This window comes from Frieseomelitta varia, unplaced genomic scaffold (genome assembly GCF_011392965.1).
Source record: "Frieseomelitta varia isolate USP_RPSP 00005682 unplaced genomic scaffold, Fvar_1.2 scaffold_136, whole genome shotgun sequence".
NCBI classification, from domain to species: Eukaryota; Metazoa; Arthropoda; class Insecta; order Hymenoptera; family Apidae; genus Frieseomelitta; species Frieseomelitta varia.
Genome location: NW_025109039.1, coordinates 58,056 through 81,070, shown reverse-complemented (window position 1 = coordinate 81,070; position 23,015 = coordinate 58,056). Strand labels below are relative to the sequence as shown.

Sequence of the window (23,015 nt, the reverse complement as noted above, 5' to 3'; positions counted from 1 at the left end):
TAGTTAATATTATTGTTACCACGATGTTATAACGCTGAATATATCATGGATAATAGCTAAGAATATAATACAAAGAAGAGTGCTGATTACAATAGGACACGTAATTCGGATCGAACGTGGTGCAATTCTATTGGTTATTCTTCAGCGCTTCTTTCAGATCGCCAAGAGAAACACGACAGCGATCTTTTGGTTTCTCGGATTGCCGTTTGACTCTCTGGTCACCGAAAAGCAGATAGAAAACGATCCTCGAAAATGAAATTCAAAATCACAGCTCTCTCCCTCTCACGACGACCCGTCAAATTTTACAGAAGAAAGATAGTAGCTTGAACGATCGAAAAAGAAAGGAAAAGCGGCAAAAAACGTAAAAAAAAAAAAAAAAAAAAAAAAAAAAAAAAAGTATCAGCTGATCTGAAACAAGGGAAATGTGTCGGTGATGTTTAATGTGAACAGGTATCGAAGGAATAACCCGGGTCTGGAACAGGCGATAATCGGGACCGAGTTGTTGCGATTAGCCGGTGGTCCGAATCGCGGATGGTACCCGACGAGAAAGGCGAATCAACCGCGGCCAGCATCGATCGAGCATCTCGAGCGGCTAAACAACGCGTACGATCCACGGCTGGCAGGCTCCGGGGACCAAAGGAAACCGCTGACTCTGCCGACAAACATCACACCGAACAAATACTTCGGCCAAAGTAAGCACAGCTCCGCCTCCAGCACTCGCGAGGCGCTACGGAGGGTCACTAGCTTGCTCATCAAGAAAGGTAAGCGCTGGAATTTGCGCTATTACAAGAGCCCACGATCGTGGAACCAGTGAATCGTCGCTGCGATCGTCCGGCCCTCTAGAAAGCACGATGCGTTTGCTCTCGCCAAGCCAATCTCCGTTCCTAGTGGATCCTGTTTACCTCGCGAGTCGATTTCTTTCCGATCGTTCTGACTTCGAAACTCACGTTCGTAATTTTAAATAGTTAAAAGAACTTACTTATCGCTTATATTCTTGTCTTCTCTCAACTCACTTGTCAATTACTTTGCAACGAAACTCTCCTTTGTTTGCAATAGGGTTGAGGTTAGGTCGATCACGGGATAACACCTCGCAATGTAAACAGACTCACAGATCGGGCATTGCCGCGAACATGGTTTTCGAAATGACGATCGATAGATTCATACAAACGTAGCCCTGATAAATCGGTAAATCAGAAGGATCACATCTGGAAAAACGGAAACACACTTTTGTTTTTACTTTTGCTCTCGGACGACGACACGACGTTCACGACGACACAGCGTCGCGGTGAAGAGTCGATAAGTCGAAGTCAACGTCGATCGTTCGTACCAACTCACCGTGTATATTTATAATTAAATTCGATCGAGTCCACACAGAAGACAAACATAGTACACATGTACGTACGTGTATACGTATGAATTAAATCATCGTTATTTCAAAAATCGCTGGCATCGAGTTTTCAAGTGGTTCGTCACATTTTCGGAATCCATGTAATAACCTCTTCAAAGCAACGCCAATAGTTTCTCTGACTTACTACATACATATGTATCTCTTGCGTGACCTTTCGTGGCACTGAGTGTCACCAATTTGATTCTTGCTATGTTACCTCTGTACATGACTTGTTTAAATAACTTGCTTCTGATATAATAATTTTCATGCCTCCTACATCGTAGGAAAGAAACGCGAAAAGTTCGCTTCAACGTCACAGTTTCTTTCCAACGATGATATTTCTTGTTACATGTATCTGTACGTAGCTATTGATTTACCACTATTCCTACTAGTTTAATCTAGTTAATCTAGTTAATCTGTGTTAGTTGGAAGATGCTTTGACAGATTTGCGCAGCCCTACGGTTATTCTTTTCGCATACGTGAAATCACCCTGCGGAGATGTATATTCGAACAGTAATTTTCAAACGACCGATTACTTCTTTTTATTCCATCTTCTGAAAGTGCAAATTCCTTGAAGTTAAAAAACAAAAATACAAATATTTTCTGGGAGTATTCAAAGAATCGAAAGGATCTTGTCAAACTTGTGAAATTAACAGAATTGAAAGTTAATTTAGTTCCTGATGAGCCACGCGCGTCGAGCGTCGTGACTGTATAGTGGTTCCATCTAGCGAAAGCTCCGTAACTAGTTGAGACGAATCAACTGACCTTGAAAATATGAACGTACAAGACAAGAAGGATAGAGAAACGAGGCCTTCTCCGCGTTACATGCCGCAAGCCTACCACTAGCCCCCGCGCTTGTACGTATTTCCACTCAATTTTCATTTTCATTTCATCAACGAAACAAATCTGTCTCGTTCTATTCCTTTCGTCTCAAAGATTGTTTCGATCTTTTTTCCATCATTCGATCCGATGCCACTATTATTCAAGTTGCGCAAAGTCTCTAATCCAGACTATATTGATCGAATCGAAATTGGACTATATACAACACCGGCGTTTCCTCGAGTCTTGTAACGTGGATAAAGCGTGTGCTCTTTTCTTTTCGAATAGCACAACGTTGCGCCGCGCCGGCCGGTTAGGGCAGTCGAGGAACCGGTATAATAAGAACGGTAAATGCTGAAGATTCGCTAGAAAACCAGCGACGAAATATGTATGTATATCTCTTACTACGAAGAGCGTATCCTGCGTCCTTCCACCAGTCGTTCACATTATTGATTCAACTACCTATATACCCTTGTATTTGTCCACGTACGTACGTACGTACGTACGTACGTACGTACGTACGTACGTACGTACGNTATGTATGTATGTATGTATGTATGTATGTATGTATGTATGTATGTATGTATGTATGTATGTATGTATGTATGTATGTATGTGTGTGTGTGTGTTTGTATGTATGTATGTATGTATGTATGTATATACACGTATAAAAGAAAATGTTCACTTGTCCCTCACGTCGCGCGACAATGTCTCTTCCAATGCTGTTTCCGATTTCGTTGCTGTTCTACGTTCGTGCAAGTTTCTATAGAAGCACTTCATCCACGACTATATATGCTTTGTACGGAGTTTACGGATCATTACTGTGTACGTCGTATGTACGTACGATATAGATAAGTAGTTGATTCTAAATTACGGGCGAATACATTCGTGATGAGCGACAAGAATTTGGTTGCGTCGATAGTGAAAACGGGCGGGTCACGGATCAATACTCCATACAGAGATCCATCCAGACATCTATTTAATTCCATCCATAAATTCATTTGTCCATCCATCCATCCATCGCATTGGCCGAACTGCATTTCACTTTCTTCGTTTCACGTTGTTCATTCAACATTGCCAATCCAAGTCAACGACCTATTATTCTGTGTCTTTTTCTATACTATAATAGATGTAGCAAAGATGCAACAAAAAAATACTACATCATCCTACTTACGGACAGCATCATTGAGAATTTATCTAAATTTATATATAGCCCTTCTTCTATTTTCGTCCACGTCGGATCGAACCGAGACTGAATAACCAGAGAAAGCAAAAATAATGTGGATGCACGCGACCCTGTGCTTCCAGCGGTTCTTATCACCAGCGGTTATTTATTTATAGAACGTCGTCGGTGGTATCGATGCTCTGAAAAAGAGCTTCCGCGCATGCGAACCACACATAATATGTATGCTTGTCCTTTGTCTTATTCAGCCTTCTTCTTTATTAACAGTAACTAAACCTTCTCGACGATCTGTGAAATTTCTCGCTGGGTTGCTGGAACCGTCGGCGATCGCTGAAAAAGAACCATATACTCGTGTAACGATCGAAGAAAGAATATGTTTGTCAGGAAAGAAACAGTAGGGGGTAGCAAAGGCGATTGACCAACGAGGGGATATTTTCAGTTTGGTTAGTAAGCGGCCGGCTCGCTGGACGGATAGGTTCAGAACAGGGACGTGTGGGAAGTCGAAAGGACACGGAAGGGGGTGACTAGCTCGACTCGTACCAAGGGTGGTGGCAATCGTTACTCCCGTCTGCTGTTGGTCTGTCTAGCAGCCCTCCCTAGTCGACCAAATACCATCCCTACCAAACCGGGGATTTGTATAACATGGTCGGGCAGCGTTCGTAGTAAGAGACTTTCGACCCGAATAGAAACTGACGGACACTCACACTTTTTTCACCCTCTATTTCTTCCTCTCTCTTGTTTTCCCCACGATACTTTCCCTTCCTTGTCTTTCCTTCTTCAGCTTCTCCCTCTTTCTTTCCTCTCTCGTTATTTTCAAAAATCAGAAAAACGCTTTAATCTCGATAAATCCTCAGTGATATCACGGCCGTTTTCCATGGAAACTACGCCATGATTGTTATCATCGATATTTTTAATTATATCTACGGCCTGCGTCATTACGTTCTACGATGATACATGCGATATCTGCCAACGCTTCGAGTTCGATCTACCGGTCGCTCCAAAACATTTGTCAATGTTTCCTATGTTTTAATGAGTGAATCGAATGAAGGAGAACATTCCAACTACGACCCAGAGTTTCTTGGATGTATCGAATCCAAGTTCATCATTGTTTCGTCGATAAAAGACTTGAACAAGAGATATTTTCCCATTCGCATATACAACGGCAATCGGGGGTTTTATTTGTCCCAATAGTATCGGGTCTACTTGAAGGTGAATTTTTTTTTATTTTAGTCTTTTAAGTTATTATGTATATATATTACAGGCATATGTATATATACGTACCTGTAATAAAAGGAAAAGGGAAACCCATTTGAGAATATTATACGATAATATTATACCTTTACTGTTATATAATAAAGCTTTAATTTCCGTTACTATCCAATCAAATGTAACATCTTCTCGAACGTTTTTATATTTCCTAGAAATTCATAATAAAAATGGAATACAGAAATATAGAGATAGTGCAACGAGATAAGATAAAGTTATTTGAATGAAACTTAAATAATTTATCCTGTAATTCGGCGAGTTTGATTATCAATACGATTAGCAGTGACCTACGTCTGTAGATCGTGAAAAAAGAAACCTTGCTAAAAAAACCATCGATTGATTCGAACGTAAATAATCATTTGTGATACAAATGCCAAACGCGTTCACTCTCGCTATCTTTGGCTCGCACAACGAGCATGAAATTGCAGCTAACAAAAGTACGTGCGTATAGTGTCTGCATTTATTTTCATAAACTTACTTCGTTTCGATAGACCACGTTTCTTCAATTTCATTCGATAACCCAAAGTTGCCTATTATCGTCTAGATTGTCACGTGCTAGATAATAGTAACGGCACTTAACCATGGCATTGAATAAGAACCCTAGACACAATCGTGACCTCGATTGCAGGTAACGCATTTGTTTCTCTCACTTTTCTCCTTTTTTACTCTTTCGCTCGTTTGTTCGTAATTGTTCTTTATCAATTCCCAACTTTATTATTGCCACAACATTTTTCGTGACAATTCTAATTCAATACAATAATTGTAGAAGTAAATCTACAAAAGTAAAAGAATCGAAAAATTTAATTGCTAAAAGAGGAAATTACATGTTCGTAAGCATAATAATTCGATCTATACGATAATTATGTAAAAAGAAGTTTGTAAAAATGAAAAAAAAATCGAACAATTTTATAGAACGAACGAATTACACATTCATAGTTTACGTAATTTATACAATATCGATAAAACTATATAAATGTATGCAATACCTACTTTAAAAAAAAAAAAAAATTACTTCTACGATGTCTCCTCGTGAAACAAATCGAAAAGCCAGTTTTGGAACAAAGCCGGACTTTCAGCAAAGAATAAGAACATGATCGCTTTCCAACAATTTCCAATTGTCGCGTCTTTTATAAAGTTAAAACTGTTCGCAAAGATCTCGCGTTCTGTCATCCAAACCTAGTCGCTGAAACAAGATATGGAGAAGTTATTATTATCCTGCCAGAAATAGAGTCGGGAACATATCTACTGGTGGTTGTTACTGGTGGCCGAATAAACTCTCGATGGAAAGAGAGCAAAGGACTTTGGTACGCTGGTTTAACGGTGAAACTCTCGAAAAGCAGAGAGAAGAAATTATACGAAGCTGCGTGGCCATGTACACGTATGCTCTCGCTGAAAAATTTCGAGCATGTTATAATAAATATTTTGTTCACAATGTTATTTCTTTGTAATATTGAAACTCTAATTAACCACATCTAGATATTAAATTTGTTGTTATTCTCTTAAGCGGAAATGTACGTACATCTCTTTTATTAAAGTATCGCCTAACGTACGTTTGTTTGCGCTACTTGCGCTTTATTGCATTTTAATTTCTCAGTCTGTTTTTCGTCGATTCGCGAACTGGTGTAATTTCTTTATTAGCTCGCTGTCTCTTTTCTTCTTCACTCTTATCCTCTTCATGTCGTTTATTCGCTTATTTAAATTTTTTCAAATTCAGAGTTTCATTGTGCAATGTCGAAGGAGGGGGGGGGGAGGGGGGGGGCACTCGCATAACATGCGCACAGAGTGACTTACACGTAAATAGCGATACGAGCAGAAAAAAAGATAATTCTGTCCGACAAAATTAGTTGAAAGAAATATATTTTCTTCGCAGGAAGTTTCGTTTTTAAGAAAATTAATTTGAAATATTTGCTCGGTATGTCTCTCAATTTAATCCTTGACACTACATAGAACAAAAGTAATTTTGCTCGTTATTCGAACTTTGCGATTTTAAGTTTCTCCATTATTTGATTTGTTGCTTCTTACGCAGAAAACTACAAATGTTGAATAAGTAAAATTTATGTTTCCACTAACTAGAATAATTGTCTTAATATATTAAAAAAAAAAAAAAAATTAATTCAATAATACTGTTATTATTAAAGAAACAATTTATCCAACACTCTGAATGTTGACAAAAGTCCCTGTATACATGTATGTATGTAGGTATAATAGAAATATACTTGTGACAAGTGTCGATAATTAAGTATCGCTTTCTCGATGTTAATGTAATCTGCTCAAAGGCAGCTTCAACTAGAAATGCTAGGACCAGTGTGTCCTTGTTGCGTCGTATTCTTACCTGGCATGTGGCAACCGCTCGATTTTATTTGGTCAATTTCCAAGGGAGACACGCGCCGTACTTGGAGATTACTTCCAAACGGTGCCATACGAGTCATCCGATAGCCGTTTTGTCCAGCATACGCACGTTTCCCTTGTTTTATATTCAATGTGTTTCAAACGCATTTGTTTCTCGCTAGCTTTGCATAGTGGCCTGTGATTTTTCATTAAGCCGGCCAGTAAAACTCCAACAAACAACATTGTCCATTTTCTCAAAACAAAATTCGTTTTCGATTGTTTTAGGAAGCGGAAGCAAGGATGGGAAAAGTGGAAAAGACAATGCATCACCGTGTGGCCCTTATGCAGGTACGTTCGTATTTTACATTCTTGACCTTGCCTAGCGACAATCTAAAACGTGAAAAAATTTTCGTCAGTGTGCCGCTTCGTGAGAAGAAGTAGACCCTCGTTATTTTTGGAAACAAATTACGTTCAACTTACAGAAATGGACCTATATGCAAAGGTCCTATATAATTCAAAGTTTTATATTAAAAAATATTTAATCCGTTCGATCTGACAGCAAAAGTACACGTAAATATAAATATAAAGCTTGTATCAGATTAAAAAAAAGAATTGTAGTTGCAAAATTGTCACCTTTACTGTGTCGTACGATACGATACAATACGATACGATTACGTTCTATATCACTCATCTTTGTATTTGCTTTTAAATTTTTTTAAATTTATTGTCGGCAGAGGAAGAGGAGAGGGGGAGGCGCGTACGCGCGGTCACAAACATATATCTTTGCACACGTAACATAACCGGTACACACACGGCATTCCAAAATATCCATTCCCTTTCCACCAAGAGTTTACCAATGTTCGCCTCTAGTTTGAACAGCCAACGGTGATTTTATTAATACTCTTTGGTTATTTTTGGAAACCTCTTCTTGAACCAAGAAGAGAAGCAGAGCGAAGGACAGGGAAGAACTTGATGCGTAACAAAAACGTTTCATTCCATTTGCCTATGGCAGTCTAAACAAAGATATCGGAAGATATTCTCATTCGTTTTCGTTATTTCTCAGTCGTAACAAGAAGTATGATTCCTATTGGATTCGAACAGTTTGGGCAGTCGAGTAACATAGAGATGAGACTACGAGACACACCCAACAATTTGCGTCTACTACGCGCACTATCGGTATTGATCCATACGCATCGTTCTCTCGTTTTCGCTCGCTTTATCCCTTTCCTCCGGCTCCTGGCATCACAGAGTTGCCTCTTCTTTCTCCCACGATTCTCCATGTCTCCTTCTTATTTTTCTTCTTCAGACGCAACGGAAAAGAACAATACGATCAACAATATTGTTGCCACGATAAATACAACAACTTGTATTGTTTGCAAGTATCGATTTTCACAAATGATTTAACGTATATCAAGGGAGGACTGAAGGGAGGTATCAGCCGCGCAGTGCTGCATCGCGTTGATCATACGTAGCTGTAGCCGGCCTTTAATGTCTGTCGTCGATTCGAAGGAAAGGCCGGAAAGGCCGTCGATTATTATGCAGGCGACAGACAATTGCCAACGCTTCCCCTATTAACATGTAGCGAGAGTAAAAACGTGGCTGAAATACACGGTACAGTTGGCGCGTCGATCCAGTAGCGGCTTTGCTCATATGCAGCTCACTAGACAATGTATATGTTGACAATATAAAATAAGATAAATAAGATACTGTACCTATATCGCGTGATTGATATCGAATCAACAGGTGACAATTTTTATTTTATTACAACAATCGGCGGATGACTCTGTCAAATGTGGAAGTAGCAGATAAGAAGGTGTAAAGACATGGAGGAAAGAGCCGCGTCACCTTTTTTGTTTCAGCTGCCGAATGCGGCGACGCGCCGAAGAAGAAAGGATTCTTCAAAGGTTTCTGGAAGAGGTCGCGTCATTATTCGCTGGAGAACCAATAGCCCAGGTTAGGCGGTAGGGTGACGGGTCAGCAACGACAGAGACAGGCGCCTCGGCAACACCACCATTATCGACAACACGTCGCTACGAGCGCTTTGACGCACAGTGCTTGCTGCTGCGTCGTCCAGTAGCCTCGGTCCCACTTCGTGGTAGAACTAGCGACAAGATTCGCGTTCCTTCGTCCATTTCATCGAGCTTTTATTCCGCCTGATCGATGGTCTCCGAGTCCAACAAGCTACATACGTCAGCCCGTGGGTAAAATCTTTTTGCGTATTTTATGTTTTTCCAGTTCCCTTTGCTTTCTTTTTTTCTCACACTTTCTCTCTCTCTCTCTCTCTCTCTCTCTCTCTCTTTGTCTGTCTCTATCTATCTTTATCTTTCTTCTCCTTTCCCCCTCTTTTTCTCTCTATGTCCTAAAAAAAGTAGTTTCAGTTTTTTTCGTTTCGTTATATTTCGACATGCATACAGGGTATTTTGTAAGTTGCGACACGAAGAGCAAACAAGTGATTCTGTACGAAAAAATCAAGTAAAATTTACGAGATTTTGGATTTGAGACAATTTCAAATACTTGATCGATACACCTAACCTAACTCTGCGAGATTGTTTTCTTTAAATTTAAGAAATGTTTCACCGATGGAAAAAGTACAATTTGTCAAAAGATGATTTAAAGGAGCACAGATTTGATAGTTGTATTTTTCGACTTGCGTTCCCGATTTATTTTCTCATGACAGGCAATCACCCTTTCGCTGGTGATTGTATCATCAATTACAAGATACCCTGCAAATCAAATTACGTTGTATTACATCACCTTACATTATGTTTGATGTCGTACTGAATCGTTTCGTTCGTCTCTCGTACGTAATTGGTTTGCTCGTACGAGCAGAACAACGCGAAGCGGAATAGAAGCAACGAGGCAAAGTGTTGCGCGAATTTGTCGATTTCATCGCCAGCCGGCGTTGATCAGATCATCACGAATCGGTCTCCCTAAATCCACAAACCATAGAAAAACATAAAATACTTATTGTTAGATCACTTGAAAGATTCGATCAACAACGCACACAAATTGAGTTGGTCCTCCGTTGGCTCGTTCGTTTACTTCATTATTTCTTCATTCGCGTTTGAAGCGCAAAGAAAAAAAAAAAAGAAAAGAAAAGAAAAAGAAAAGAACAGACCGACACAGCGCCACTAGCGAGATTTTCTAACGGTAAGATAGTTCGAGTTTGCATTCTAGGCGCGCATGCGCGCTCCGTTTCGCGTCTCGAGCGGTAAAAGCGTTCGATAGTTTTCGACTCGAGAGGTAAATCGCTATCTCGCACGGCTTAACCAAATTGCTGGATGGATTTCGATTGAAAGGAACTTTTGCTTTACAGAGGTAACCACCAATTAAGTCGTAATAATCTCACTGGGAGTGGAAGGTTAAATCGAAGTCGATTGGAATCGGGCAGCTGCTCGATTAGCAAATGCCAAAATACGGTACACGATAGTCGACTTTCTAATTGAGAAGGAGCGACGATCGACGATCATCGTGGTTGGTCGTCCGGTCGACGAGTCGCGATCGATCATGAGCATCGGAACATCTTGTGCGTTTTTCTTTTCGATCATCTTCCTTCCTTGTGTGTTGTACACGACGTACGCGAGCACGTTTATAGAGAGTGAGTAAATAAACCGTAAGTTTATCCAGTATTCGAGTATCCGAGTATATTTCTAAATACGTGTACTTTAGACGGCGTTCATTAGCTCACGTTATTACGGCACAAGCAATAGAGAGAAAGAGGAGAGCGTAGAAAAGAAACGTATGGGGACGAATGCATGTGGAATTACGAAATTCATGTAAAAAGAAGTCACACTGTATTTACTATACGTATTTATTGTTATTCAAACGATTTGTAATTATACCAACGAAACGTTCCCTCTAGTTTCAACGTTACCATATAAATACTATTTTTATTACGTCATTGCCTGTATCATCGTCGCCATCGTTGTCATTCTCATCGTTGTTTCACGTTTTTTTTTTTTTTTTTTTTTTTTTTTTTTTTATTAAGTCGGATTAATACATGAGAAATGTCGTTTCATCAAATGCGCATTTACATAATTCGACGTACCTTCATCGATCGATTTCATTATTTAAAAGTTTTAAAGTAATTTATCACTTTAAAAAATTATCTGGATGAAGTAGTAGTTGTCTTCAACTTTTTCAAGTACTAAGTTATGTTATTTTTTTTTCTCAAATAATTCTAATCGCATTAATTAACACTAACGATAGATCAGAATTGACCGGGCGCTGGCTACCTACGACAAACTTGAACTTTTGAAGGAACAACATTTCATGTGCACCAACTTAATATAATTCATACTGTCAACGCCACGACCATTCTCATTACGTATATTTATTTGTCTCTTTCCCCTCTTTATTGTTACAATTTTTTCTATTTAGTCACCTTTCACGACACACAATGATCGTTTGGGTCTATGCTATCCACGGAGCCAAAAGAACCTATCCTTATTATTAACATTTATAACTATTGCTATTTATTTGAATCATTATCGTAAAGTTGTTATGATCATTGTTACTATCATTGTTAATCCTGGACTGACATTACGAAAATGAAAATGAAAATGAAAGTGAAAGTGAAAATGAAAATGAAAACGAAAACGAAAACGAAAATAACAACGCGCATGCATGAAACGTTGAAACACGCAAATGAAATGCAGAGGTGATAAATGCATTGTTGTTACGGAACGATATAATCAATGTTATTACGAATTAACGGTTGAATTTACTTGCTTACTTACTCATTTATTAGTATCGATAGTCCTCTATCTGTATGATACGTATATAGAAGGAAGGAGAATTAAAATTATATAGCCAGTAACGTAACACAAATGGTGACGATAATAACGACAACTCTCGTGAAGAATTACATTCAATGGGAAATTGAAGAAAAGATAACGTCAACAAAATCAATTCGAATGAAGAGAATAACTTCAGTACCAAAGATTGCCTCCGCCGTATGTCGAAAACTCGATCAAGATATAGGGGAAACGTATAGGAAATCGTATTTCTTAACGCGTATTCGTTCGACCGATTCTTTCTTCGATTCTTTATATATTTTTGTACGTAACTTCTAACATCTACGAATTTTGTCAACGACAAATTCCCGTCGAACGATCGATCGTTCCCCTCCTCTTTTATTTCTTAATCTCTTCTCCAGTTTTCGTTTCCAAGTGCCAACCAACGACGCGAGTTCGTCTGCATCGACGTCGTCATCTTTCGAAATATCCGGAAACAAGATTCCCCTGTGAATCGTTGAATTCATTGATAAACAATGTTCACACGTTGGTTTGCATTGCAGGTTGTCTACATAAATGAAATTAACATGATTGAAACGTAATTGTGCGCGCGCGCGTGTGTGTGTGTGTATCGTTCGCGACTCGCGACGTTCGACGCGCGCTATACTACTATAATATTTTCCTTCCAGTGTTGATTCAATCGTTCTGTCTAAGAAAATCGTTCAGCGCGAACGCGTGCCAATTGCCAATATAGCTATAAAAGGACTGTAGTAGAATCTCATGGAAGAGGAAAGAAGAAATAAGAAGGAAGAAAACGAAAGAATAAGAAATGGCAAATGCCGCTTGACCGTAATGTAGGTTACGACACCGCTTTCTTTTTTCCTGCGTGATATGTATATTTATTTATTTTTAACGCGGCTCTACTACACACTGTATGTATAGTAACTCCTGTAAATAATGATCGCGAATCGTGATCAGGATACGTGACAGAAAAGAAAGAAAGAAAAAAAAAAAAAATGAGAAAAAAAAGAAAAAAGAAAAAGAAAAGAAAAGAAAAGAATGGAACGTAAGAAGAGAGGAAACTGTTCCGCGATCTTCCCGTCGTTTCGCCGGGAAATGATCGAGTCAGGACTGTGAGAACGATGGGCATTCGAGATACGCATCGGCCGCGTGCTGTTGTTGCTACCACTGCTGTTGCTGCTACTGCTGTTATCGTTGCTGTTACCGCTACAGTTACAAATTTCGAGAGCACGCTGGCCGCTTTGTCGCACATTCGTTGACACGCATGCACACCTATCTGATAAGAATCTCTAACTTAAAGGTAATCTAATAAAGGTTAACGCTACTCTTAAACCCAATGCCACTTATAAACGAACGTTTATAAAGCAGAAACGTTCGATCCAGCGCGTTTATATGCTACGTACATATCTTATTTCGCGTACGAGTGTACGTATACACGCGTGCGGCTTGTACGCATTCAGTCTCACTTTTTTCAATGGCGTCTTATGTTCTCTTCATCATCTTCGATCATTTTCTTCTTCTTCTTCGTTTTCTTCTTTGCCTCTGTTCCTCTTCTCTTTTTCTCTCTCCAACCATCATCTCCTCCACTTGTCACTATTGTCAATTTCAACAGAACAACCGCTGTTTTCTTCGAACGGTATCGTCTAATGATCGTTGCTAATTGTGGGAACCTCTCCCCCACTCTCCTTGGAAAGGAGAAAAACACAGAAATGCCTAAAAAAACCTTAACTTGTTAACGAATGTAACGAAGAATCAGAGGGAAAACGAGATTTTAGATTTTAAATTGTTTCGAGACGAAACTCGATTCGTTCGCGTTTCACTTGTGTGTCAAATACGAAAGGAAAAGCGTATTTACACGATATTCGTGTAATACGGACGACCGTTTCTTCTTTTTCAACAAACGAGACATTTTGAAAGCTAAATATCAAAACATTCTCACCGGTAGTACGTTTTTACATGAACTACTACTCTGAACACATTTTCCTGTTGTATCCGAAAAATTATCAATACGTTGATACAACAAGGACCGTGTATGCCGTTATCGAAATTACCGAACAAATTACGTTTCGACGAGTTCGTTCGATTCGCCGTTTATACGTTATTGTCAAATTCACGCTGTGTTTAAGCAGCCACGATGTTAAGACCGGTTCGTTGGGCGCATCGCTTCTTATAGCTTTTCGGTCTGCCTAAGTGGAAAACGAGCCTGCGTACTACTCAGCCAGGGAAAAACGGGTCAGAAGAGGAAACAAACTCGGGTAAATACATACGTACTTAACGTATGTATGTATGCATGTGTACGCTTCGCGTAGTTGTAACGATTTAGATTGATTACAGCGTTGGATGGTCAAGTCCGAGGAGAAGACCAATGTGCAAACCAGGAGAAAATTTCAGTACAAATTCGATAGCTTTATCGTTTGATCGCGAAAGAACAAGAACAATTAAACGTACTAAAAAGAACGAGATGGCAATAAAACGAATAGCGCAAGTGCACGTACAGCAGGATTAGGAAAATCGTTGGACGACGATTAAGCGCTCGACGCCTCGGTACTAATATCGACGACATTTCGTGAATTACGATTACGATCCCAAGTCTTTCCTTCCAGTTCCGTGTATCGCATATGTATCGTTCATCCGAAACCATCCATTTGTTTGTATGTCCATATATGTATATTATATCTATACGATTGTTTTCTCCACTGTAAAAGATTTATACGCATCATCCCCCCCCCCCCCCCCCGATCTCTTTAGTCGTTATCTATGACAACAAAAAAGAGATTCCGAATCACCCGATATTTACTCTGAAAAGCAAGTCGAATAAATTTTGCAAGAATAATCTAAAAAGAAAACCGTAGGCTATAAGACGTTGATCGATAGAAAATATAAAAATGTGGCGATCCCGCTCGCTGTAATTAGAGATAATGTTTTTTAAGACGAAACAAAATCAATGCGAGTAAACGAGAACGATTTTTATGTAAATTTTCTTGATAATTTTGTAAAAAGTTTTATTTAATCTTCTAATCTACCAATAAATTAAACAACAGTTTATAAATTAAAACGAAACGATATAATATATATATATATATATATATACATACGTACATACACACATACATACATATATGTATATGCAGCGTTATTCTCCGATCTTTTCAAAATTGAGAGCGTTCAACAAGATGAGCAACGTCAAGGACTTCACAAGTTAAAACACTAAAAATAGATATTTTCTGCAGTACGTTCCCTCCTTTTTCCTTTTTCTTTTCTTCTTCAAATGAAATCATCAAAACACAATTAAACAAACAGTTGCGTTATCGCGGAAAATTAATTCGATTACAGAAAAATTACAGTAAAAAAAAAAAAAGTTATCGCTATCGAGTATCGCAATTTAATGATAAAAAACAATATTTAAAGTTTCTTGTGTGTTTGATGGCTCGAATATTTATTTTTTGATTTTCGATTTATAGGATCCTCTTCTCTCTTTAGTCCACCAACTTCTTAAAAAAAAAAAAAAAACGAGAAATAATAAAACATCCTGTATATATGCACTGTATTAAATCTCCATTCCAGAGAACAGGTAAGTGCGATTCGCTAACCTGTTAAATAATATTGGAATGAAAATAAACGCGTTTAGAACCGAGAATGCACGTGATGAAATCTTATTCGTGGTCGGAAGAGCACGGTTTTTATCAACAGTTCGCCGCGAGATATATATCCGGTGACGAGAACGATAGAATTCCACGACAAATTTCTCCATTGCGAACGTTACTTCGGTGAATGAAAACAAAAGACGTTTCGTTACACCGCTTTATACAAATTTATTGTTTCCTTAAACATTATTCGTTCCGAAGAAGAATCTTCTTGTTGACATATGCAAAAAAATCTTAAGAGCAAGTATATATCAGCTTTACAAAGTTATATATCTAATTTTAACCAATCAAATGTAGCCCTTTCTCTCTCTCTCTTTCTCTTTCTCTATCACTCTATCTCTCATGCGCACAGACACACGCGCGCGCGCGCGCCTACTCGACGCGCACGCACCATCCTCACTCACCCCCCATCCCACCCGCTTTTGTTTTCTGTCACTTCCATGAATCATAAACATTGATTATATCTTCCAGTTTACATATTTTTTCCAAAAAGTCAAAATTACTTTTATCGGCCATTAAGTTTGATCGAGTTTCGATAAAACACGAAAAAATATATGCAACTCGTTACACCATCGGCATAACGAGAACGAAGATTTCTTTTTTCCATAAAACGAAAAGAGTATATATAACTATGTATATATATATATATATATATATATATATGTTCCTTTTCTAAACAAAAAAGGAAAAGCTAAAGACGTGAGGCGGATTCGAATATTTCAACGACGCCTGGGAGTTACCTTTTTATTACAATTATTACTTCAATGTTTATTCCTTATTTTGTTATCAATAAAAATCGTTACATAGTAGTTTGGATTGCTGCTTGACGCCAGCCGAATCGACAAGCAACCAGTTATAGTAATAATAGTAGCAGTAATATTACAGTAATAATAAATGATAGCGGTATCGTGTATTAAATGTGTATGTATGTGTGTGTGCGTTTGTGTACGACTGCGGGGGTGTCCCTCTCAGTTATACAAGATCTGCGCTAATCGAACGAGAAACGTTTACACGGCCAAGGAAATATTCGTCGCTTCTCCGAATTTGTTTAATCTAAATTCAAATCTGTATTTTGATATTTAAATATTTCAGTAGATCTATATATTGAACTTAAGATTATCTTTGATAATTCGTTTATATCATTATATAGAAACACTGATCGTATGGAAGAAAAGAAAGAGATGCGGGAAAGTAAATGAAAATGTAAAAATTTGATAAATCGACTGATGTTCCTGTTCCGTGTACAGTTCCATCTTTCAACTTTCGCGATCGTGTTTCTGTTATGTATGCATGCCACGCGCGTTCATATTTATATATTTATATTATCTTGGTGTACACCTTGCGACTCTCTCTCTCTCTCTCTCTCTCTCTCTCTCTCTCTCTCCTCCAAATTCTCACCACCCGTTCCATTCTCTATTTCTTTCTCTTATCAATAAATGACACATCCCTCGATTTGTTGTAGTTTTCTTACACATAGCAATATTAAAGAGAGTAAATAGTTAAAAAGGTTGTATCGATCAGGGTAGAGGGGAGGAAGGGGCTGGCCAGGATTACAATCAATCCATGCCTTTCATCCTCTGCCGCACGTTTGCCTGCATCGTCCGCAACGTCATCGTCATCGTCATCGTCACCGTCACCGTCACCGTCACCGTCACCGTCACCGTCACCGTCAACTGTCAACTGTCTCTCATCAACTGTAGTCGCTGTTATTTTTTCATCCTTGTGTTTCTGTTTTTTTTTTTTTTTTTTTTTATCTAATCATCGGTGTTGTACTTCTATTGCGCTTCCAGATTCTCTCTTTTTCCTGTTTTTCTCTTGCTCTTCAATCCTTGAAACCAATCTTTTCATTCGCATTCTCCCCCATTTCCCTCGTTATTCTTACTTGCACACTTGCTCTCTCTAACTCGTTAGTTGCTTCTTGATTATTCATTTTCTCTTTCACGCCCTTTCTTCACCTTTACTTCTTCTTCCACTCCATCCATCTTTCTCTAGCGTTCTCTCTCGCGCTCGCTCGCTCGCTCGCTCACTCGCTTTCTTTGTCTTTCATTCTTCTCCTCTATCGCACACTCTCTTTCTCTCTGTCTCTAACATTCTCTACAAAAGACTGTAAACCTAACACGCAATAGTTTACTATTATTTATTATCAGTATTTCTTATACTTAATGCATGCTTCTTGTGTATTTTTTCTCTCCGTCGACAAATCGATCGATCCGATCGTTCGCAAATGAAGGATGCTTTTTTTTCTCCTAGTTTGATTCATCCCCGATTCACTATATCATTATCACTTCTCAGGTGAGAATTCTTTTGTTATGGTGCGTATAAATGTAAAACAGCATGGTATTTGCGGTTCATAATTTTTTGTTTTATTATTCAATTGTAAAAAAGCGTGTTTGTTGTTTTCTTTTTTCTTTTCCCGGAGCTTCTGAAATTTCTGTCGTTATAGTACCGACACATTATCTCGATCGTGAATACACAAACGGATATAAAAATTCAAAACACAGGTGCTACGTCGAACCGAACCGAAAAACAAAGAAAAGACCGCACTTCGTCGATTACAATTTGCGCGATCATTTTCCAAATAAATGCCTAAAAAGCCTTTTTTCGGAAGTTATTGCGCGCACGTGAGCGCATGCGTCTGTTCCCCGAACGTTGATCGGCCGAATCGAAGAGGAGAGAACGACGACTGGAATATGATAGCTGTGTTGCTAGTGTTGTTGCTGATGTAGTTGTTGCTTTTCATCGAATGTCGCGCGGCAAGCTTGCGGCAGTTCCGGCGCGGCATGACGCATTCCACTCGCTGTTCATTAAAATAATCGATCGTATCGTTTAATATTAATATTAGATATTTATGTTGGGTCCCAGAGGTTACTGAAACAAAAAAAAATAAATGGAAAGGGTCCCGTTGTTAATATTGCTGTACGAATGCCGCAATTAGTCGTAGTGTACGAAAGAGGAAAGGGGAAGAAAGAGGGCGGCCAGGAGGAAACGCGTGGGAAAGACCTACACGATGCCACAGAACAGACAACAAATTTTTAAATAATACAAAATTGGTGACGCGCCACTTCATCTTTGAAGAAATCTTTGAATCAAATGTACGTAGAATGTCTGTCTTTTCCTTCTTTTTCTCAAGAACGTAGATACGTATCTATAATAGTCCAAATGTCCAAACAAGAGCGTACGCGTTCTCTGTTCCTTCGCTAGCGAATAAAATATATATCCGTGCTTTTCAGCATGTGCGCGCGATCCGAGCACGAGGGACGTGCGCAAGTTCGTGATTAGTCATCGTGGCAAACTGATACATCGAGCCAAAGTGGTCGACTGAAATTATGCGAGAATGACTCACTTATGCGTGTGCCTGTTTCGTGTACGCTCAGAAATCTTTGGATTTCTTACTCCGTTTCCTACCCCGTTCGACTGGGACAGTTTTTTTCTTTTCTTTTTTTTTTTTTTTTTTTTTTTTCAGGATCACGTGGCATTCAGAACTATTTTTCAGTGTTGAAAATATGAATATATTCGTACAGTAGCCATCACGATACAAAGAAGCCACGATGCAACGTTGGTCGGTGATCGAACATCGATCGAACTAACTAACGAATAATATACGTAATGAGATAGAAGGACGATACACGTAAGGTGAGGGTCGTACAAAGTATACCTTTAGCTTTACTTCGAATTTTTCTATCGAGAAGCGTAGAACGCCGTTTCCGATGCAGATCTATTCCGATCGATTCGGCGTGTTATCAATTCCGGGTGCTGCTACTCGATGCTTCAATCAATCATCCCGACACAACCCATATCGTGGTGACTATTGCACAGAGACGTGACAAAGATTTAATGTTCGAGGGACCAAGGATAACGCGCAACTCGAATGATACATACGTGCGTATATACCAACCTAATAGCCGCAGGACACAAGGTAGTCCCCGAGTTTTTCAACGACCGATGCGGCTTGTTGTGGTTGTATAGGATCTTCGTACAGTGAGACAACTACCGCTTGCGTCGTCTTCATGCAGTGGACGCCAACTTTACCAAGCTTTGCCCTTATCACTCGATCCGTACCTGACAGATAAATGTACCTGTTGCCGGCCAAGGTGACGCCCGACGACGTTAGAATATCCTGCTCGTCGAATCCCTGGACCAATTTTGTCAACTCCTCTTTACTTACCTACGCACACAAATTATTTCCATCTTTGTACAATTGTCAATTATTTTCGTCTTTGTAAAAGTCTGTTTAAAACTACACTTGGCAAATAAAGTAAACATTAACCTGTAATATGTAACACAAATTTCTTGTACAATACAATACAATACAATATGGTATACAATACAGACTTTATCAATCTATTAAAATCATATGGTATTGACGGCTTTTCATCAGATAAAAAAAGAAATCTAGTAATTATGATAAGACGGATTAATCAGTTGTTCTTGCGATATTACTTATATCGGATATAGATGCGTAGAAAACATGCCTGTATCTATAATCATTTTTGTTTAACGAAATGATCCAACGATCGCATCATACAAGTACACAATCATCGCTCGTAACGACGAGCTACTATACTCAAAAATGTCAACTATTTTTACAATGCTTTTGTAAAATGCTCTTCGCTGATTTAATCAATATTTTTCATTAGTTTTTACTTTCTTATTTTATTTACATTTTCTGCAAAGAGACGACACATTCAACGATCGTCGTAATCGAATATCAAGCGTCAAGGTTGTCCGAAATTATCCTGCATTAAATCAGGCATCATTCGTAATCCTACCTTGCGCCAAAATCTACTGCAATTTCCACAAAGTATAATTACTCCGAGAAAGGATTCGCGCGCCGTCACCGTGCACCGAGAACCTCGTGACATTTTCGCGTTTGAAAATAACCCGAAACGACAGTTTCAGATTTAATTCGAACACCACCGCTGTTATCTGTAATTTCGTGATAATTCATCCGCGGCGATCTAACCCTTGCTTTACACGCATATACATCATTTTGCTTTATTTTTTCATCAAAGATATTGTTTATTTTCGAGACAGGTAACATGGTGAAATAAAATAGGATCGAGATAGCAACTGTAAAGTGAAAGAGAAAGATTCGACGGAAAATTTAATCGGGCGCCAAAATGACCCTTTTTTTCGTGAATACAGGGTACGGCACTGAGGGAGGTTGCTGCCCGGCCGGCATCGCCATTTTGGCATTCGTAGGCAGAAAGTAAGTGTGTATGTGTGTGGTGTGTGTGTGTGTGCACGCGCGAGGCCACAGTGCAGCTGGCGACCTTTATCTATACATTTCACTGTCTCTCTCTCCGTAGCGTAAAACCTTTCTTCGAACCCGAGAAAGAACCGCTTTACCTTGTAACCGAACGCGCGCTACGCTTCTGCCTCGCTTTTCTTTCTTGGGAACACCAGGAGAGATGTAACTTTACCCTTTGCAAATCATGCGCGCTCTAAAAATACCTCGAAATATTCGCCACGATTCGTAACTACATTTTGCAAACAATATATTAAACGACGTATCGTCAACTGATTGACGGAAATGAGAAGATGTCTTTTTGAAAAATAATTCTGCAGTTGTACATATGCGCGCACAAAGAATATATCGCACGCATGTCTAGAGGAGACAACCCTTTTGTTCTAACCAACATTTCCAACCGCGCCTCCTACCATCATTTCATTTCACACATTAATAACGTCGCATGCGTTATCCAATTCGAGATCCTTAGAATTTACCGACACGATTCACAAGAGCTTTTTAAATGCAACGTGGATGGCGCGTCGATCGAGTCCAACTTTTCTAGAACTGTCTCCGATCGTTTTTTATGACATTAAACGATTTTACTTGAAACGTTGGTAAAGAGAAGAAAAAATAATACAACAACTAGGGTAATTCTGTTATACATTGAATACACATCACAACTTTCCAGACAACGGTACTTCAAAAATTCAAACTGCTCGAATATCTAAACACGACGTACAACACATGCAACAAAATCTTTATTATGGAGTGCAAAAATACTCCTCATGTTTCTCTTTTCTTTTCTTTCTTTTCTCTTTTTTCTTTTTTCCTCAAGTAATTTCTCAGATATCGATTTTAACAGAATTTTAACAGAAAGAGACAAAGAAGAGAGATAGAAAAGGTTGATACATCGAAGATACACGTAGGCGTCACAGCGTACGACTTTCGATAACAGAGGATCGCTTCCGAAGAAATGAGTCATGCTTTGTAACGAACATCAACGTTCAAATTTCTCGTTTCTCGGTTCGCGGAGAACGGCGTGCAACGTCAGTGACGGAAAAAATACCAAGGATGGAGCAGAATCGATAACAAATAGAAGCGAAGGAGAATAGGAGCGACCATTTCTCCATGGGCGGCAGCGGCAACGTGCCCGGCAGGCAGCCATATTAAACTTTGTCGAAAACCGTTCAAGTTCGACCAGACGAAATTTTCTCTGTTGAAAATTGCCACACCCTATCATTATCAAAATACCTTCACGAAAGCACACGAAATGAATTTTTCCTCTGAACCTGACTCGAGATTCGTACGATGACTAGGTTTTTCCCATCGATTCGCCAATTTACGCGACGTATCTACGACAGCTAGTTCCCTGCTGCAGACATATTTGGGTGGCGAACAAAATCCTTCGCAACAAAAATTTCTGACGAACGGAAAATCCTGATCCTTGTCGAGTCGACGCAAGTTGCAACCATATCCGACAACTCAATCCCGAACTACGACCGTATCTAACCGGCGTCGGTAACACGAGGGAACAACCATGCCGGGTCAACATGCGGAACTCGAATGATTTTTCCGATTTATTACACACTCGATGATATACGTATATTCGAACAAAATGTGCCGGCGATTACGTGGCAGTATTTTTATTCACGATAAAACCTCCTATACTTTTGTCACGTTATCACGGCGAAACTCACTCTGTAAGATTCAGCACTGAAACGTGCTGAAACTGATAGTTGTTTAGTCGTACCAATAGATATGAAATTCCATCAATAAATAAATACAATACATACGTGCCAATCGCTGCAACATTCTACAACCGATTTAAAGGAAAATATCCGATAGCGGATCGATCGAAGTCAACGACAATTAAGGAGAATGGAGGAGAAGAGACGAGAAATGCAAACTATTAACTATCGATATGATACGTTTAAATTTCCCGAAGTTTATATCCAGTGCATATTTTCCCTCTTCGGTCGGTTAGCTAATAATAATCTTCCGAGGCGTTAGTCGAACGACATACTCACTTCAAAGCCCTCAGACTTTGCCCAAAGATTGCCATCGTGTCCCGCAATCGCTGCTTTGGTAACACACCTAGATGCGAGCAGCTGCTTGTCAACGTAATCTTGCCAGCTCATTTTTTAACACAAGCGGCTCGACTCAATCGTTCACCACGCCACCAAAGACACAACCCGTCACTGACTGGCTCTTCTCACGACTACCTATATGCGCTCAACGCCGGCCACACTTCTTCCTTACCCCTCCGCTTCCCGCCCCCAGGGGCTCGCAGCGATGCCTCTCCGCCCCACCAAGCTCTTCGCTGCGAAGATGATCGCGTATTCTCCCCACTCACGCTCTCACCCGCTCCCGCTCCCTCTCTCACTCGCTCANCTCTCTC

General features: G+C 39.4%; 2 protein-coding genes and 1 long non-coding RNA gene across 19 annotated transcripts; 1 reads left to right on the top strand and 2 right to left on the bottom strand.

Moving 5' to 3' along the window:
• Nucleotides 1–13: 13 nt before the first annotated feature.
• Nucleotides 14–22,616, top strand: LOC122531401. 13 transcript variants are annotated; one of them, XR_006307277.1, is made up of 4 exons: nt 14–761; nt 7,269–7,331; nt 8,843–9,180; nt 21,480–22,616. XR_006307277.1 is itself a non-coding variant. In XM_043659350.1 (3 exons), the coding sequence occupies exons 1-3, from the start codon at nt 434–436 to the stop codon at nt 8,929–8,931; spliced, it is 411 nt and encodes a 136-aa protein (XP_043515285.1). In that variant the 5' UTR covers nt 14–433; the 3' UTR covers nt 8,932–14,795. The 13 variants fall into 13 exon arrangements, 4 of the variants coding, with proteins under 4 accessions (XP_043515285.1, XP_043515235.1, XP_043515277.1 ...); XR_006307276.1 differs by having other exon boundaries at nt 8,843–9,184; XR_006307275.1 differs by lacking the exon at nt 21,480–22,616 and adding an exon at nt 12,409–14,795.
• On the bottom strand, nt 4,850–8,290 carry LOC122531455. Of its 3 annotated transcripts, none has more exons than XR_006307284.1 (4): nt 6,988–8,290; nt 5,902–6,685; nt 5,646–5,838; nt 4,850–5,429 (listed from the first exon to the last, which is right to left on the bottom strand). It is a non-coding gene; the product is annotated as an uncharacterized LOC122531455 (long non-coding RNA). The 3 variants fall into 3 exon arrangements; XR_006307283.1 differs by having other exon boundaries at nt 5,646–6,044; nt 6,175–6,685; XR_006307282.1 differs by having other exon boundaries at nt 5,646–6,685.
• Nucleotides 16,115–22,858, bottom strand: LOC122531435 (profilin). 3 transcript variants are annotated; one of them, XM_043659367.1, is made up of 3 exons: nt 22,645–22,858; nt 19,264–19,549; nt 16,115–18,252 (listed from the first exon to the last, which is right to left on the bottom strand). In XM_043659367.1, exons 1-2 carry the CDS (start codon nt 22,753–22,755, stop codon nt 19,280–19,282), a joined length of 381 nt encoding a protein of 126 aa, XP_043515302.1. In that variant the 5' UTR covers nt 22,756–22,858; the 3' UTR covers nt 16,115–18,252; nt 19,264–19,279. The 3 variants fall into 3 exon arrangements, with proteins under 3 accessions (XP_043515302.1, XP_043515295.1, XP_043515311.1); XM_043659360.1 differs by having other exon boundaries at nt 19,280–19,549; nt 22,645–22,857; XM_043659376.1 differs by having other exon boundaries at nt 18,234–18,702; nt 19,280–19,549.
• Nucleotides 22,859–23,015: the final 157 nt, after the last annotated feature.